The sequence below is a fragment of the Balearica regulorum genome, chromosome 3 (genome assembly GCF_011004875.1).
Source record: "Balearica regulorum gibbericeps isolate bBalReg1 chromosome 3, bBalReg1.pri, whole genome shotgun sequence".
NCBI lineage: Eukaryota > Metazoa > Chordata > Aves > Gruiformes > Gruidae > Balearica > Balearica regulorum.
In genome coordinates this window covers 85,681,902-85,698,533 of record NC_046186.1, presented here as the reverse complement: position 1 = coordinate 85,698,533, position 16,632 = coordinate 85,681,902, and the positions used below count along the sequence as shown (strand labels likewise).

Here is a 16,632-nt window from a genome sequence, read left to right as displayed (position 1 = left end):
GAGGAAGATAAGAACCTCAGCCTTCTCCATGTTAACAGACTGTACACTGCTGCCATTTAAGCTGAAGGGAGATTGGAAAAGCTCTGTTACAGACAGCGAAGCTGTTCCAGCATTGCTGGAGGAAAGAATTTTGCTAAGCTTTTACAAATCTTCTTCCTATTATTAGTAGTAGACTGTAGGATATATATATTTCCTGTACGGTAGTGAATAACTGTAGTCTGCATTTTTTAAAAATAAGAATAGCTGTGGAGGTCTTGGAAGATTCCTATACTACCAAAATATTCATACCTTCTTCTTATTGTATTTTAAATAAATTGATAGGCAGCCAACATTGTTCAATGCAAACCATTTGTACAGATAACTGATGGGAATTGTTATGTGGATCATCCGGTATGGAAAGTACTGCTGTTATCTTTCAGTATTAGGTCCTTTCAAAGCAAGGTGTTTCTTTGTATTATTACAAAATTACTCAGCCAGTACCGAGTATATAAAAATGCTTCAGAAATCCCATGTTCTGCTGAAGATTGCATCCACCCTTGTCATCAGTTTCAAAACTAAAATAGTCAGAACATTCAAAAGTAGATAGATCTAGTATTCCGTCCCGCTTGATGTCAAGCAAAGACTTTATATCAGATAAGTAAGGTACATTTACACTGGCACAGATATCATGACTTGTATTACACACCGGGGAGGTGGAGGGAGGAGGCAAAGATAAGCTAAAAGCTATTAAATAGCAAATAACTTACAACCTAATCCACTGAAATTGTGATGTATTTTCAGGAGAGTTTGGCCAGGCTACAGCGAGCATTTGCTCGGAAATGGGAGTTTATTTTTATGCAAGCTGAAGCACAAGCAAAGTAAGTTCCTTTGAAGGTGAGGGGTTTTGGTTTTGCATGCTTTTTGAAGGGAGAAGGGGAGGGAAAAGTGATTGGACACTTCTTGTGTTTAAAATTACTGTCATTAACACTGTTTCTTCTAAATATCCTATAACATTGACAGAGTGGACAAGAAGAGGGACAAGATAGAGAGGAAGATTCTTGACAGCCAGGAGCGAGCGTTCTGGGACGTGCACCGGCCGGTGGTGAGTGCCGGTGGGGCCACTCTGCCTGTGAGCGGGGCTGCTGATAAATGTCAGCCTCTGTGGAGCGCTGGGGTAGCCTGGGAACAAGGGAAAGGACTGGGGGTTGGGGCCCGACTCTCTTTTTTGCAGGATCTGTAGTTTATATCATTCTACTGTTGAAGACTGCAGATGTGTGTACGCTCAGTTTGGGGTTTTCAGTGAACAGAGTTGTGTCTGATTTCTTGAATCAGAAGATACCTGTCTTTGACTATTACCATCTCAAAGGTTTCCCAAGGTATGAGTCACACAACCAAAATTATCAGCATAGCTAAAAATACTTTTAAAATAATCTCTTTTTTTAAAATCTTCTTTTTTGCTCGCTAAGCCTTTCAACTTCACTCCGGTCATACTTCCAAGCTATTTTTAATGTACATAAAGGTTAGATATTGTTGGCTTTGAGCTGTGGGAGTCATAAACTGTCTAAACAAGATTTGTCTGGGTTGCTTGTCAAAGTCCATCTGAAACAAAATTTTTAAAAAAGGGTCTTACATAATCAACTCCCTTTGAGAGCTAAAACTTTGAGAAAGAATGTTGAATGTCACAAGACATCCAATTAAACTGTGAAAGCTCAATAATCACACTTTTTTGCTTTACCACAGTATTATATCTGTTTCCCTTACCTAGAGTTAAGCTTTCATTTTCTGTGTACAGACCTCGGTATCATTATCAATGAAACCGAATAGGGATTATATCTTCCACTGTGACATTGGAAAAGATAGTTAACTAAAACTAATTGTTTTGGAGAAGTAAAGTTAGATTGATTATACCTGTAGAAGAGGTGAACATGGTGAGAAAGTTTCAAATAAAAAACAATAAACTTGGGCAGGGTGAGCTTGCATTTGTGAATGTGGAATTGAAAAAGCAGTAGAAGAAATGGTTTTTAGGTAGGACTTAGAATGTCAAGTAGAGAAAAATCATTTGAAGTGAAACATTCAAACGACAGGCATTAGATACAAAAAGACCAGGACATTATTGTCTAGTCACTGACATAAAATAAGGAAGGAGGACAGAAAACAGATCTGCCATCTGATGTTAATGGGTGCTACAAACAGAATAGATACAGAAAGTTTCTATGGACCTGAGAACTTTGAAGGTGCAGACAGCTTTTATATTAGCTGCAGAAATGTATCTAAGGGGTTTGAATCTGGGAATGAGATGCTATTTCCAGGTTTAGAAGAGAAGATGAATTGTTGAAGTTTCAAGTTAAGAAATAGTCAGACAATAAGGAGACAATTAAAGGGACCGGGACAAGAGGAAATTTAATCTGATTAAGAGCTTTGGCTGAACTGTGGATAAATCAGACTGGTCCAGCAGATGTTTTTAATCTGGCTGTAGACATACCTAGGAAATATCAGATGCAAAGGACTGGCTTACAGTCAGCAAGGTAGGCTCCTGACTAGATATAAATAGAAGAACAGAGAGGCTGATACTTTGGGTAACAAGTTTCTCTCACTAGTTAGTGAAATACTCATTTTGAAAATGTTGTTATGAATTTACTGTCACAGTAAAAGCCAGAAGCTTCTGTTAAAAAGAATAAAAAATAAAAGAGGAACAGACTGAAAAGAGGAGGGTGATGCTAGAGCTAATTTCAATTTCTAATGGCTTTTCAAGCCCTCCAAAAGCAGAAATGTTGCTGGAACCTGGAAAGCTAATTTTGGAAAATTAGCTAATGTTTGGATAAGAATCTGGGGTCAATGATTATTTTTATTTACAGTTTTTCATCTGTTGATAAAAATTCAGAGGCTAGGGACAATGAAAATATTATTCAAAATCCACCTCAATTTATTTTTTTTTTCAACTGGAAATGAATTTTGAGGACTAAATGTTTCATTATTTGGCTTTTTTGATTAGGAGAGTAAATAAATATTTTCTAGGATTTTTTTGCAGGTGTTCTGATCCCTAGTTGCTTTATGTCTTACCTACCTGGCTATAGTGCTGGTACAGAACCTTAGAAACATAAAATATAATCTATGAATATTAAATCTGCATTTTATTTCAAAAAATAGATACTTTAAGGTAATGAAAGGAATAGAAGAGGGAAACGAGCCATCAGTCCAAAAGGACAGTGTAGCAGTGCACTACAGGAATGGGAGTCATGAAAAAAAGAACAGCTAAATGACAGTGAAACGAGGAGAGTGTAGCTGCAGAAAAAGAGCATGATTTGGGTATCAGAAATGTCACTGTGACTGAGAAGTTTAAAATAAAGGAAGTGAACCAAGGTTTGATGTGTAAAGAGCATTTGCCTGAAAAAGCACCTTTATTTCAAAGGTCCAAAGCAAAAGTCAATCCTGCAGGTGGTTACAGAGGCCCTAGAAGATTTATGCCATAGTCTCAGACAAATGCTTGAAAGTCATCATGGCTGTTACTTTTGATCAGCTGTCTCGCTAGTGCCCTCAATTTTTTGCTAGGTTTTGAGACTGAGATGATGCTTGGAGATGAACCAGAGAAAGTGCGTTTGGAGAGGAGTTTTTTTTAAACAGTCACCTGTTTAATTTTCTTTCGAGGCAGTTAAGAAAACAGCTTTGACATCTCACTGATCAGTTTCCATTCCAATATTTATTTCATTGAAGTTTCACTATGTATTTAATTTTTTATTTTGCTCTGTATTTGAGTGTAATGTGGAGTGTATTCTCAGTCATTTCTGTAAATTCCAGTTACTGCATTATGTAGAAAGATCTTAGCTTGCAGCTGGAAAGAACATGAACTGAGCTTCAACTGTAGGTACTGCAGCCTGCAGAGCCATTCCTGAACAACTTTTAATCTTACTAGTTCAGACAGTAATCACAATAAAAGTATAAACTTCCTTGAGATCCTGAGCAGCAGACCATGCCATTATTTCTAAGGTTTGGCCAGTACCTAACATAGGGCTGAGATTAATATTATTCACATATAGTGATGCATTTCTCTTTGTGATGGCAGAGCAAACGTATCTCAAAAGCCTTCCTTTTCTTTCCACCTGCCTAGAAAGTGTATCATTTTCATGATTTTGAAACTTCTATCAATAACACACTATGGAACTGAGCGAAAATTGGTTAGGAGGATTAGGGCGTTAGTCAAAAGGCAGTAACAAATCAAACTAAACCAGGGAAGTCAGTCCCTTCCAGGCAAAACAAATTAAGAAGTTGCTTTTTTTGAAAAGAAATGCCACGCTCCTGATTAAAGGCTTTATAAAAGAACGCATAGCTTTCCTGAATTATGATCTCTGTTTAAAACCCATCATCTTACACTTGTCAAAAAGGGACAAACAGGTACTAAACCAGTGAATCTCCTGAAATATTCTCAAACCCAGATCAAATACAGTAGGAGCAGAATAACTGCAGCTTCCTGTAAAACTAACTCTTTCAGGTAGCAAGCAAGGACAACTGATGACGATTCACTTTTCTTCCTGAGTTACACCGTAATGTAATTTAAATGAAATGCATAATAAAGACCTGTTGGGTACTTGTTGAGATTCAGATTAATTCAGAAAATAATGGGTGAAGCATCCTTTTCTCCTGAAAGTCATCTGCATACTTTTTAATTATAATAATTTGAAAAAAGCTTTTTATTTTCTCCAACCTCCCACCTGCCACCCCTCAATATTTGTGTGATTTAATACAGTGAGACAAATTATCCAGGGTGGGTATGTCTGGTAAGGACAGCAGCAACGTTAAGGGCAAGTGTGGCTTTAAGATAACTAAGTGATGATGTAAAATTCAGAAATATGTATGATTTCTGGATTTGAGGGTTTCATGCCATTGTTTCCTAGTAGCAAACTAGTAAAAAAGTAATCTTTAATTTTTTTTAAACTTTGTCACACATCCTACAACTCTTGCTTCTCTATTTTATTTTTGTATGAGATTTTCTCTCCATTAATCTTATTTTATCTGTTTTTATTTTAAAATTGTATGTGGTCTGAACATGATCCTTCACATCCGAGCTGGTGGGTAATATTACTGGGTGTCTAGGGTCATGCAGCGGATACTTGCGGTTATTTGTTCTGGGTTTTCTTTTCTTTTCTCTCACTGCTTTGGTTTTTAATGACTTTTCCATCCTGTCCTTCAAGATCAGCCTCAAAGACTCAGCAAAAGCCTGAATTTAGCTTGGCTAAGGTGGCACAATCCTTCATTTCACACTTTGCGTGCTACATATCCGAGACTTTTTCTGGGCCAGTCACTTGTTTAGCCAGAGAACATTTCTGTCTGCTTTATCATAATATTTTCAGAAAGTTTTTAAACATCTCCAGGAAACGAATGTGAATCATGCCATCCAACTTCTCTAGTGATGTATCTGCACGCACTTTTCATGTCTTCTTTTGCACCCGTTTCACTGTATATCCTCCCAAGGGAGTTACCTCTCCAGCAGACAGAATGCAGCCAAAGCAGCAATTGGCGGTCTCAGATAATTGCGCTTCCGGTAATGAAAGAAAGCCTTGTACGGCGATGTATTTTCAGAAAATGGTTATAAAGTTTACGATCCATGCTCACATCTGTTTGAGGCAGATATTAAAAACCTTATAGCTAGCCTGCTAACTACAAGACCTTTATGGAAGAATTTGTACTCCCATTATTTAGCATTGTTATTTAGTCTCACACTTGAGTAAGGGTGGGAGAGATGGGGAAAAAGAAGCCAGCTTTCTTGCAACAGTGCAACCAACTGAAAGGGCTCAAGTTATAACTGAGGATTAAAAAGAGATAAGAAATTGTGAAATAACTAACTGAAGGATAGGAAAATGAGATGATGTTAGTTTTTAGTAAGACCTTAGTTCTTGTAGCAACTAGGAAAATAAGCCGAAGTAATAAGGATAAGGAATTTTTTGAACAAGTGCAATGTTTATACATTGATTATTGTTTCTGTGTGAATTAAATTTGCTACTTCAATCTGTCAAGGGTCTCCTTATAAGTCAAAAGGCAGATAGATAGATAATCAATTTCTAAATGTCACCTATATTTGCCATCAACATTTTCAGGGACGTGTGGTCAGATTTTCCCGTTATCACTTCTTTTCAAGTGAATAACCTAAACTCTTCCGTATGGAATCCATAAAACAGGAGTTTCCTACTTTTTGGGGTGAAATAATTTGAGAAAGCAATAATGACTACGAGTATTTAGCATAGGGGCAACAAGCCAGATAAATTTAACAAATTTCCTTATGCAACAGTGTTGCAAATACTGGAATCTTCACATACACAAAAATCACACGAATACATCCTTAATTAAAATTAATACTAAATTAAGTCCACTACAGAACAACAGTAAAACTATTGCTATTTTGAGAAGTGGTCAGTGATCTTCAAATAAATCTTTGATTGAAACATATATTGATTTTACTGATTGATCCAAACAGCAAGTTTGCTGTGCTTCATGTGGGGCTGTCTAGAGTGGGTTTAACTTTATGCTTAAATGCTTATGCCTTTCTCTGCAGTTTATCAAGAACTTGCGATTTCTGCATCAGTATATTTCTAGTGAATGACACAATCAGGTTTATTGCTCATTCCTTTCAATTTAATAAGTAAATCTGGAACTTTATATTATTTATCTCTGTTCTTTAATGCGTCAAAATGAAATTAGCTAATGAGGACATGTATTGAGAATTCAAATTCATTCTATGCTGCCTGCATAATTCTCTACTAAAACCTTCAATAGAAGGGAACACTTAATCCTAACAAAGCTTTTATTAATTCTTACGAATTAAGCCAGTCCTTTCCTTTGAAGGAAGCAGTTCAAGAAGATTTGACGTTGAACATTCTGTGGCCTGAAATACCAGTTTAATGAATGAATAATAAAAAATGAAAAGCTATATTTACTTAATTAAAAGCCAACAGGTTGTACATCATTATCAGTTGATATAGACAGGTTTTAGCAGTTAAGCTGTGTACGACTAATTTGTTTCCATACTACTATGTGACTGTAGATCACTATATTCAGGGATAGTTGCAGGATATTGTCAGATGTATCACAAGTTTTAAAAATAGATTTATAGCAAGGAATATAGCCAAATTTGAGACTACTCTACACAAGTCCAGTTCCAAGTTGTATTCACTTATTTCAGTGTCATACTGAATACCTACACTGTGATTATTTACCCTATCTTGTGTTCCATAAAGATAGTATTTAGAAGCATAACACGTCTCTTTTAAGATACGTAATGAAAAGGCTGAAGAAATTGGGGAAAATATCTAATGTTTTAGTAGAACAAGCAGGTTTTAATAATTTTTCCCTGATTATCTGCCAAATTTATGAGGCATCTGGGAATGAAATCTGAAACATGCTGCTAGAGAATTTATACTTGAGAACAATCTTGGGATTTGCTTCCTAATCATTAAATATGATTTATAGGTGTTAATTGGAAGGTATAGCTGTACTTCCCAGATGAGCTAATTTCTAACTGAAGAGAGAGTCCGTAGGAAATACTAGAAAATTTGTGAGCTAATTTTAGAGAAGTTTTGTCTGGAGTTCTAAGGAGGTGAAAACTTGATAGAAGCTATATGCAAAGTCATCATCAAATGTATATACTTAGTACAATTTTTATATGAAATTACCATGGCCATAATAAACTGTAATCCAAATACTTATCTTTCAGTGTTTGCTTCTTATTAGAACTGTAATGCAAGTGGGACCTCCATAAAAGCACTCGTCACTTGACAGAAGGTATCAAAAGTCCAGTCACAGTGTTTGTGTGTCAGTCACACACCTGAATCAAAAAGGCACGTTTCTAGAGAGATAGTTGTGCTAAAAGTAATTGTACAGAAGCTTGGAATATGATACTATTTAAAAAAGAAAAAAAAAAAAAAGTGTGTATGACATACATACATATTCTTGGAAATCCAAGTAGAGAGAAGAAAAGTGGGTGCTGGTCCCTTCTGTTACATATACCAGAAGAAAAAAACCTATCTGGTATCATCAATTTCAACGGTGGAACAAAGACTGTATTCATTAAATAGCTAGGCCTTGTGGTGGGGATACCCACCCAACTCAGTTTAGAGTTTGTAATTACTGGGTTATGCTACGTTTGTGATAGATGGGGCATAGGCTGCAAAATTTTAAAAAAAAGTCTATCACTTGTATCCTAATAACTAAACTCATCAGAATATTTTTCCTCTTTTGTCAAACATCTGCTAACTTACTGGGGATCTTGTGACCAGAGACGTCATTAAGAGAATTCCCAGTGCTTACACACCTGATTTCTCAGTGTTATTTTCAAAGAACTACTGAACCGACTGGAAATTGTAATTAAGCCATAGACTTTTGCAGAGGCTAATAAAGTTCAAAAGAGTGTTTCAGATTAGGTACACCTAGTTGATTGTAAATTAAACCCGTGATTAAGTGCTTCAGTTGTAAGTTACAATAATTTTTTTCAACTAAAAGGAAGTGGTTCCTGTAGCCCAGTCCCTGTAATCACTGCTTTGGCTTCACTGCCTTGGGTGGTGTAACAGAGGCCAGTGAGTTCTCCCCTACTGGCAGTATCAATACACGTACCAACATATTGGCAGGTTTCTGGCAACTGTGGCTACTGAGTTTATTTTTTTCATCACTGACTTGAAGTTGGTTGATCTAATAGTTATGAAGAAGTGAGCTACCTTTTAAACAGCTTTCAGGTCCTATCAGAAAACCACCAGGAAAACAGTTTCTTGAAATTTGTAAAGGGTTGGAAATGTGCAGCCCTCCTTTGACTGGACCTTAAGATAACCGCTGATTTTCCGAAACCTGTTAAAAAAGCTGCTCACTTGTACTCAGCACATTTGAAACGTTACTTTGAGACTTTCTATTGCACCAGCAAAGTCATTAATAGTGCAGCTCTTCTACTGCAAAGCCTTTTTACTCATTGACCCTGAAGTGTGTAAAATGAAGTAAGCCCCCCAAATATCCAAATAATCTATACCTAAACCTCATCCTTTCCTTATAAGCCTTAGCAGATTCTGCACACTCCAATAACTTCCATCTCTGTGAAATGAAAAATTGGTGCATTGCAGGAAAATATAGCCTGTGTTTTTCTCTGTGCGAGCCTCAATTTTAGCCATTACTGACAACTTGCTCAATATAGGATTTTAATGTCTCCTTTGATGCTAGACTTTGTATTAGAAAAAATAAACTTTCCCACATAACCAGAGTCAAACTGGGTATTCCTCCAGCTAATAACTCCTTTGTTTTTTTTTTTTCAGCTGAGTACCGCTGGAATTTTTTTCTTTGCCCCATTTCTTTTTTATAATCTTTCATGCCCTTATTCTCCCCTTGATTTTTAACTATGCACAGTTCAGCTAGCTACACAAGTAAACTGGAATGTAAAAACTACAAATAAAAATGAACTCTCATTCACTGCCTAATTAGTTTCCTTTCCCTACTTTAGAAGTGAGTGATATGAATAGTGGTTGCTGAGGGTTAGAAGACTCCTTTGCTAGAAAAATGACAGGAATAGCAACAATTACAGAAACAGCAGAATAGATTGTTGCAGAAAGCAATGCAAACATTTGACACTCAGGAAATTTCAAATTTGAAGCTTACTATATTTGTGATAGTCTGCTGTTACAAATAATGTAAAAGACAGCTTCCAATCTATGCCTTGTCTTCATGATTGTGTATCTGACTTTATCTTTTCCAAGTAGAAGCCCAGATCTGTCATGTTTGTATCTGGGTCTATGATTTAAATTTATAGCATTTAAATTTTGAAAGCCCAGAGATCTTGAAATTTAGTATGCTGCAATTAAACTTACCAAGTTAGCCCATGCTTGCAAAGCAAATAAAAAAGATCTGTTTCATAGTATATTGACACTGAAATGCAATGAAATTGTGTGAGGGATGTGACTCAATCTGCCTAAATATTTACTGCTTTAATGCACCCTGAATTTATGGGTGTGCATATTGAAATGAGGTAATTATTTTAAATAGCACTTACACATTTTTAGCTAAAGAGGCTGTGAAATTACATTTCCTTAAATTATTGCTAGGTTTGTTTGTATGGGTTGAGTACACACCACAGGCTACCGGAGACCAGAGGCAGCAGTAAGGAAGCAAACACCAGTCTTGTCTTTCCGTTCTGCTGTTGTGGGGAGGGGAAGGCGAGGTGATGAATTTCACACTGCCCTGAATACTTGATTGGAGTGTTCTGTAAGGTGGATTATTTGGATTGCAGGCTTTGGTGCCTGTGGAGATCATAGGCTGTACCACAGAACTGTAGGCTGAGAGGGACCTCTGGAGGTCCTGTAGTCCAACCTCCTGCTCAAAGCAGTGCTAACTTCCAAGTTGAATCAGATTGTCCAGGCCCTTGGTTAAATGAGCTTTGAAAATCACCAAGGATGGAGATTCTACAGCCTTTCTTAAGCAACTTTTGCCTTTTGTTATGAAGAATATTTATTTATAGCTAGCTGGAATTTCCTTTACTGCAATTTCTGACTATTACCTCTTGTCCTTTCATGGTGCACCTCTGGAACAGGTCTAGCTCTGCAAGCCCCCTTTAGGCAGCAGCAAAAAACAGTTAGTTCTCCCCTTTTGCAAGCAGTAAAAAGTCTGTTCCTCCACTGGAGTTTTCCATTTTGATTATATTTCTTGTGTTGTTTGTGGACCTCAAAACTAGTTTTGGTATTCCAGATGTATCCTCACGATGCCAAGTAGAAAGAAACAACCACTTCGTTTGCCTGCTGGCTATGCTATTGCTAATGCAGCTGGGTTTGTGGTTTGCCTGCACTGCTGCAAGGACATGCTGTTGACTCATGTTCAACTTCTCCCTCAGATCATTTTCTACAGAGCAGCAATACAGACATACAGTTCCCAGGCTATTGCAATGCGTGAGCTTATTCCCTCCCACATACTTGGGTGTATATGGCTCAGACACAAGAAAACCTCTGGTTATTGTGGCTTAAGTAGATTCATAGTTAAATTGTGAGATTCTTTAAGAAAGGAAAAAAAAAAATCATCACAACTTAAACTGACATCTTTATAATAATTATATTTATTTTCTGTTGAGGATTTCACACTTATTAGAATTACAAGTACCTCATAGCAAAGAGATTTTTAGACAAAAAGGTGTTGATAGCAATGATTTTGGCTATGTGGCCAGGCAATAAAAAGGGCCCTCGGAGTGTGCAACTTTGTGCAGCAAACAGACTATAAATATTAGGTATTCTGCACTATTTGGATGGAAATGTAGGAGAGCTAAAGCATCCCATTTGATGTAAACAACGAATTCTTCCAAAAAGTTGCTACAGATGTCAAAAAATTAATTCACTGTTAGCACTATTACAAGGGCTTAATTAATTAATTCACTGTTGCCATTTATCAGGGAAAGATTATGAATATTGAGATTATGAATATCAAAGATTTTTTTTTTTTAAATAAACATACTCTCAGGTGAATGGTTGTTTTTGAATGCTGGCTGTAGCCAGATCCAAGCACGTAAGTTCTCGGACCCAGATTTCTTGGACCTCCTCTCCTTGCAGAGGAAGCTTACTCCTTCCACTGTGTTTCTAAGCAGATTCCTATTATGCAGCCTCCTAGAGAGCATCAATAGAAAGTTCTTGGAATTCATACTAATGTGATTATCCAATAATTGAAGTAGGGATTAAAAAAATCTTCTGTATGTGGGGTTTTATATTATTTATCTGCATCCATTTATCTCAGCAGCGAATTTATCACAACTGGACTGACATGTCCTTTGCTGCAAATCAATACAATGGAATTTGTAAGTTGAGATAAGGGCATGCTAACAGATGGATGAAAAGAAACTAAGTTTCCTTTGAATATATGAGAGTTTTTCAGCCAGATATTTAAAAACAGAGGAGGGCTAAATTTTACCCTGGTTGTGATCTTGCTGTATGGTAATTTCAACAAGGTCACAAGACTTTCCTCTATGTGTGTGGAGGGGGAACTGTTTTCATACAGAGTATTAGTCCTGAAAGAAATAAGCATTCTATTTACATATATAGAAGAGGTTTCAAGTCTTCCAGGAAATCTGTTTGAAAACTATTTACAGTATTAGTATGCAAATTATATACCACACACTAAATGGGAATCTTGCAGCAGAGCACTCTGACAGGCATCTTACTATTTGAACTATGGTAGTCCAGTTAAAAAAGCAACACAAAAAGAAAACACAGCTGGATGTAATTGTACCCAAACACATACTTATTATGTTAATGGGGGCATACGAATATAATGAAAAGTTGTCCAGCAAAGGTTTTCCCACAAAGACTGAGTTATTTTAGTAAAATGTTCAAATAATGCAAGCGTTTGTGTTTGTTTTAATTGGAAAAATGCTTGATATTTATTCCTAAAAATTGACAGATGAAGTGTGGCAGCACCAGAGAAGCAATAAATCCCATCTCATATCAAGTATGATTTTCATAAATATTCTTCAGAGAAGAAAACATGAATTTTGGCCCCGATTACATTACGTACTCCCAGCAACATCATTGAAATCAAATGATGAGAATGGTATTGTATAGTGGTAGTGATAGATGTCCTAAACTCCAGTTGTTACCCCAGGCTGTCAGAGTAGTGATACGTCCTTTAGCCGCCTTCCCTTTCGCACTGAAACTTCTTGATGCCTCCCTGCCCACACCTTCCTGCTCCTGCTCCTGCTGCTGCTGCTGCTCTCGGGTCGGCTTCCCTCTGGCCACACCTTGGCCCAGATTCTGCCCTCAGAGCCCCTCGCGAGTGCCCCTGCTGAGGTATGCCACAGCAGCTTTACTTCAGCGTGAGAGCTTTTAAACAGCCAGGTGTGAGGAAGAATCCACTAGATGCTGTAGAAGGTCAGTATTGGATTGGGTCTCTTTCCAACCAGCAAAATCTAAGCCCCTGTTTCATTTTTAAAAAGTCTCCCAGAATTTCTTGTTGTGTCCCTCGCATCGGTCTGCACAGCTCTGACATGTAACTTGTCCTGGGCAAGGTGTTAGGACTGCTCATACCAATTTAGTGCTGGTGGACTTGAAATCTTTGAAAATAAGAGGCTTTGGATGAGGTTTATGCCCTTTTTGTTTTTTGTTCCCCCCCCCCCCCCCTCCATTTTTAAGACATGCTTTTAACTCTAGCTGAAAACTAAGCAAACAACAGTTTGTGCCTTATGTAAGTGTGCCTGCTATTCAAATGGCTGTGTCAAGGGCTGTAGATGTTGTTAAAAGCCCGTGTCTTCTTCACTGCCAGCTGCTGCCATAATCCTGAAGTACAAGCATTGTTTTCTTTTTAGCTTTCTCTCTCAGTATACTGCCTTGTGAAATTGCTTTCTGCCTTTAAATTGACCATCATGCAGAATTCTGTATTTTTCAACTTGTCATTGTCTCTGAGAGTTACAAGTTATTCTAGGTTAAAAAACTACCATTTTTGTTCACAACCACAAAGTGTATCTTCCCAAATCTAGCTCAATAGGCATGTCAGATGCAGTCTTGAGAATATTATCTGTGCCTATTTTTATTCTTAGTGATGAGGAACTGCAATTGTAATATGATCAAATATACATTAATGTAATACTTTAAAAACTTATTTATTAATTTAAAAATCATACTGGATTAAAAAAAAAATTAGTCTGTTATTTAAAATATCTTCCCGAGGCAAAGTACCATTGGCATGTTTAATGAAACTATTTGTTTCTTGGCTCTGCCTATATAAGAAATGTTTAAAATTTTTGTCTGTGAAGATTTACAGGCACATCAAGTGTTTTACATTATGATAAGAAGACAAAGCTCATATCATTAGTGTGATCATAAGTCCAGCTTGGTTGTCTGGCAAGTAAAGTCTACATCTAGCTACTCCCATTAAAAGACCCCAACCTACTTTCTCTAAAAATCTGCTCTCGGTAGAGAGCAGCTTTTGTACTTCCCACTCTCAGTGGCAAATGTAATCCCTCTAAAATCAATAAGTAAAACTCACCTGAGAGCATAACACTTATTCTTAGTTTTTTCCAGCAATGGGTAAAGAACAGATTTCTGCACAGAGTTCATACTTAGAGGGAAGTGTCAAAGGAAGATGAATTAGGAGAAATTAGTCCTTTGGGATGCTACAGAGTTGTGAGAATGAGTCTTTGAAGGCCAAATCAGATGTGTTGAGGGTCATTCTCTTTAGATTACCAGTCTTCTGGTTAGGCTGCTACAGCCTGGTTGTCTTTTCTCTTTGCTTTGTTTTGCTTTGCTTTGCTTTTTGTTTATTTTCTTTAGAAAAAACATACCATTTGGGCACTTTTTAAAATCTTTTTTAAAAAAAATCATCTTTAAAAAAGTCATCCCAAAACAGATGCTCCTTAAGGGAGCCTGGGGTTCACAGCTGAGGTGGGTATTGCACAAGTCCATTTATTTTGTCTCATTAGGTCAACCATGCTTCTTAGAGGGATAGCTGTAGTGCATGTTGTATGGCTTCCTTGGCAAAACCAAAGCAGAAACATGTGATTTGTTTCTGTTATGTTGGGAATTTATTTTGTTTCAAATTCATGATGTCATGAGCTCTAAGCATGTGGTCTTCAGTGTCTCACTCCAAAATTCCCAAATACTGCCCATAGTAATTTAATTTGAATTAGTGCCTCTCTGTGCTGCAAGTGTGTCTTATAATATGCATTTGGATATTTTCTGCTCCTCTGTACATTGCTCTCAGTACTTTCAGCATAAAGATATACAGTACTACTTGTCCTAAAAACCATCACAGGGTCCAGCAAACAAGGCTGAATAGCAGAAGAATCTCTCTTACAAGAAGTCAGACAAAATGATACTTGAGATGTTTCCTTAGACTCTATGTTATTTAGGTTTTAGGGACTCTTGCAGAAGGACATCAAGTTGTTATGTGCCTCTAGTTATTTATTTTCTTAGCCTCGCAAGCTGAAGAGGAGTATCTCAATGAAAATAGTATGGAGTTCCTTCACAGATTTTATCCTTGTGCTTTCCTGTCTTTTTCTTTTAATAGCCTGGATGTGTAAACACTACTGAAGTGGATATAAAAAAATCTTCAAGAATGAGAAATCCACATAAAACAAGAAAGGTAAGTGTTGTTGTTATATCAAAAGCAGGAGGTGGAGGTAATTTATAGCATGAAGATCGTAGTTTCTTAAAAGAATTTTTTACTACAGCTGCAATGAACAAATCATCAATGTATATTACTATTGCATAAGTTCTTAAATGAATTAGTATTAACAACTTTGCTAATACTAACTAAATGCTATCACATAAGAAAGGCTTGGGAGAAATATACAGTGAATATGAAAATAAAATTAATTTTATGTGCTTTATTCATGTTGCTTAGTAGATTGAATATGTTAAAATGTTTCTGTCAGTAATTGAGGAAAAATAAATTTAAAATGCAGTGTAAACTATAACAGCAGTACTTCTTGTGTTGATCTTAATGAAAAGGGTATCTCTAGTTTACAATTATGCCCCAAATGGGTGACCAGAGATTGTGGAAAAAATTAGCTTAATCTAAATTAGGATCCAGATATGAACAGTATAAGTTCTCTAGGGATGTATAGATGGATTGGAACAACACTTTATTTCAAATCCTTTGTATCATAATAATGTAGATTGACTCCAACTTTAAAGTATTCCCTTTGAGGTATATTTTCATGTCAACTCATGGAAAAATATGTTTTAAAAAGGAAAGTGGATTTAGAGAAAGTTTTAGCTTAGCTTATTTATGGTAGTGAAAGGTCCAGATCAGTGTAATTTGCCAAGCAGTAATTGCAAATTTGAGAGTCATCCAAATAATCCACTGCGATAGTCTACCTTTCAGGATATTATTTCTTCTTTTCCTACTGATCATCTCCACTCACTGTAATAGCTGCCTTTCACTGTTATGCCCCATGTTTACTATGCTGTAATATAGAGACATAATAAAAGTATATCCTGTGTTCTATAGCATTATAAGATTGTGGGGTTTGGGGAGTCTTTATTTTGCATCATGGTATAGAAGTACGATTTTATCTGAGCACATTTGCAGTTTTTTTAGAAAAAGATGATCTTGGCTAACTTCTACAGCACACTGTACTAAAACATCACAGTTACTATGGGTATGTGTAGAAAGCATTGTCTGAAAGCAACTATCATTGTTCCATATCTTTTGTGTAGTCTGTCTATGGCTTACAAAACGACATTCGAAGTCACAGCCCTACTCACACACCAGTACCAGAGACTAAGCCACCCACAGAAGATGAACTACACCAAGAGGTTTGAAAAATAGCTACAAACATGTACTTTTGAATGAGCTTTTTAGGAAAGTAGGTATTAAACCAAAAATTATCATAACTGGGAAGTATGTTGAGAATAGATCTAGCAAACGTTTAGTGAACCTTTTCCTTGTTTCAGGTTATATGGATTTACGTACGTAACTTCTATTAAAACTAATGAAGCAAACGCCGACGTTTTTCTCTCTTGCATTAAACAAAGGCAGTTAGCAGCCGGACAGTTAGTGGGTTTTTTGCATAGCTGATGCCATTAACCCCTTTAGCAGTAGACAGCTCGCTCTTCCTCTCAGCACTGATCTGAGGTTTAGGGATATACTTCCCTGTCCATGTATGAACGTATGCATTCACACATTTATCTGCTGTTCATGCTTCATTAATCTTTCCTG

The 16,632-nt window shown here is 36.7% G+C and overlaps 1 protein-coding gene across 7 annotated transcripts in view; it reads left to right on the top strand.

Moving 5' to 3' along the window:
- Nucleotides 1-16,632, top strand: part of RGS7 (regulator of G protein signaling 7) — a 343,507-nt gene that overhangs the window by 284,725 nt on the left and 42,150 nt on the right. For all 7 annotated transcript variants that reach the window (XM_075748785.1, XM_075748786.1, XM_075748791.1 and 4 more), the window contains exons 8-11: nucleotides 781-857; nucleotides 1,000-1,081; nucleotides 14,977-15,051; nucleotides 16,131-16,229. In XM_075748785.1, coding sequence (XP_075604900.1) covers nucleotides 781-857; nucleotides 1,000-1,081; nucleotides 14,977-15,051; nucleotides 16,131-16,229 — 333 coding nt within the window. The remainder of the gene's footprint in view (nucleotides 1-780; nucleotides 858-999; nucleotides 1,082-14,976; nucleotides 15,052-16,130; nucleotides 16,230-16,632) is intronic.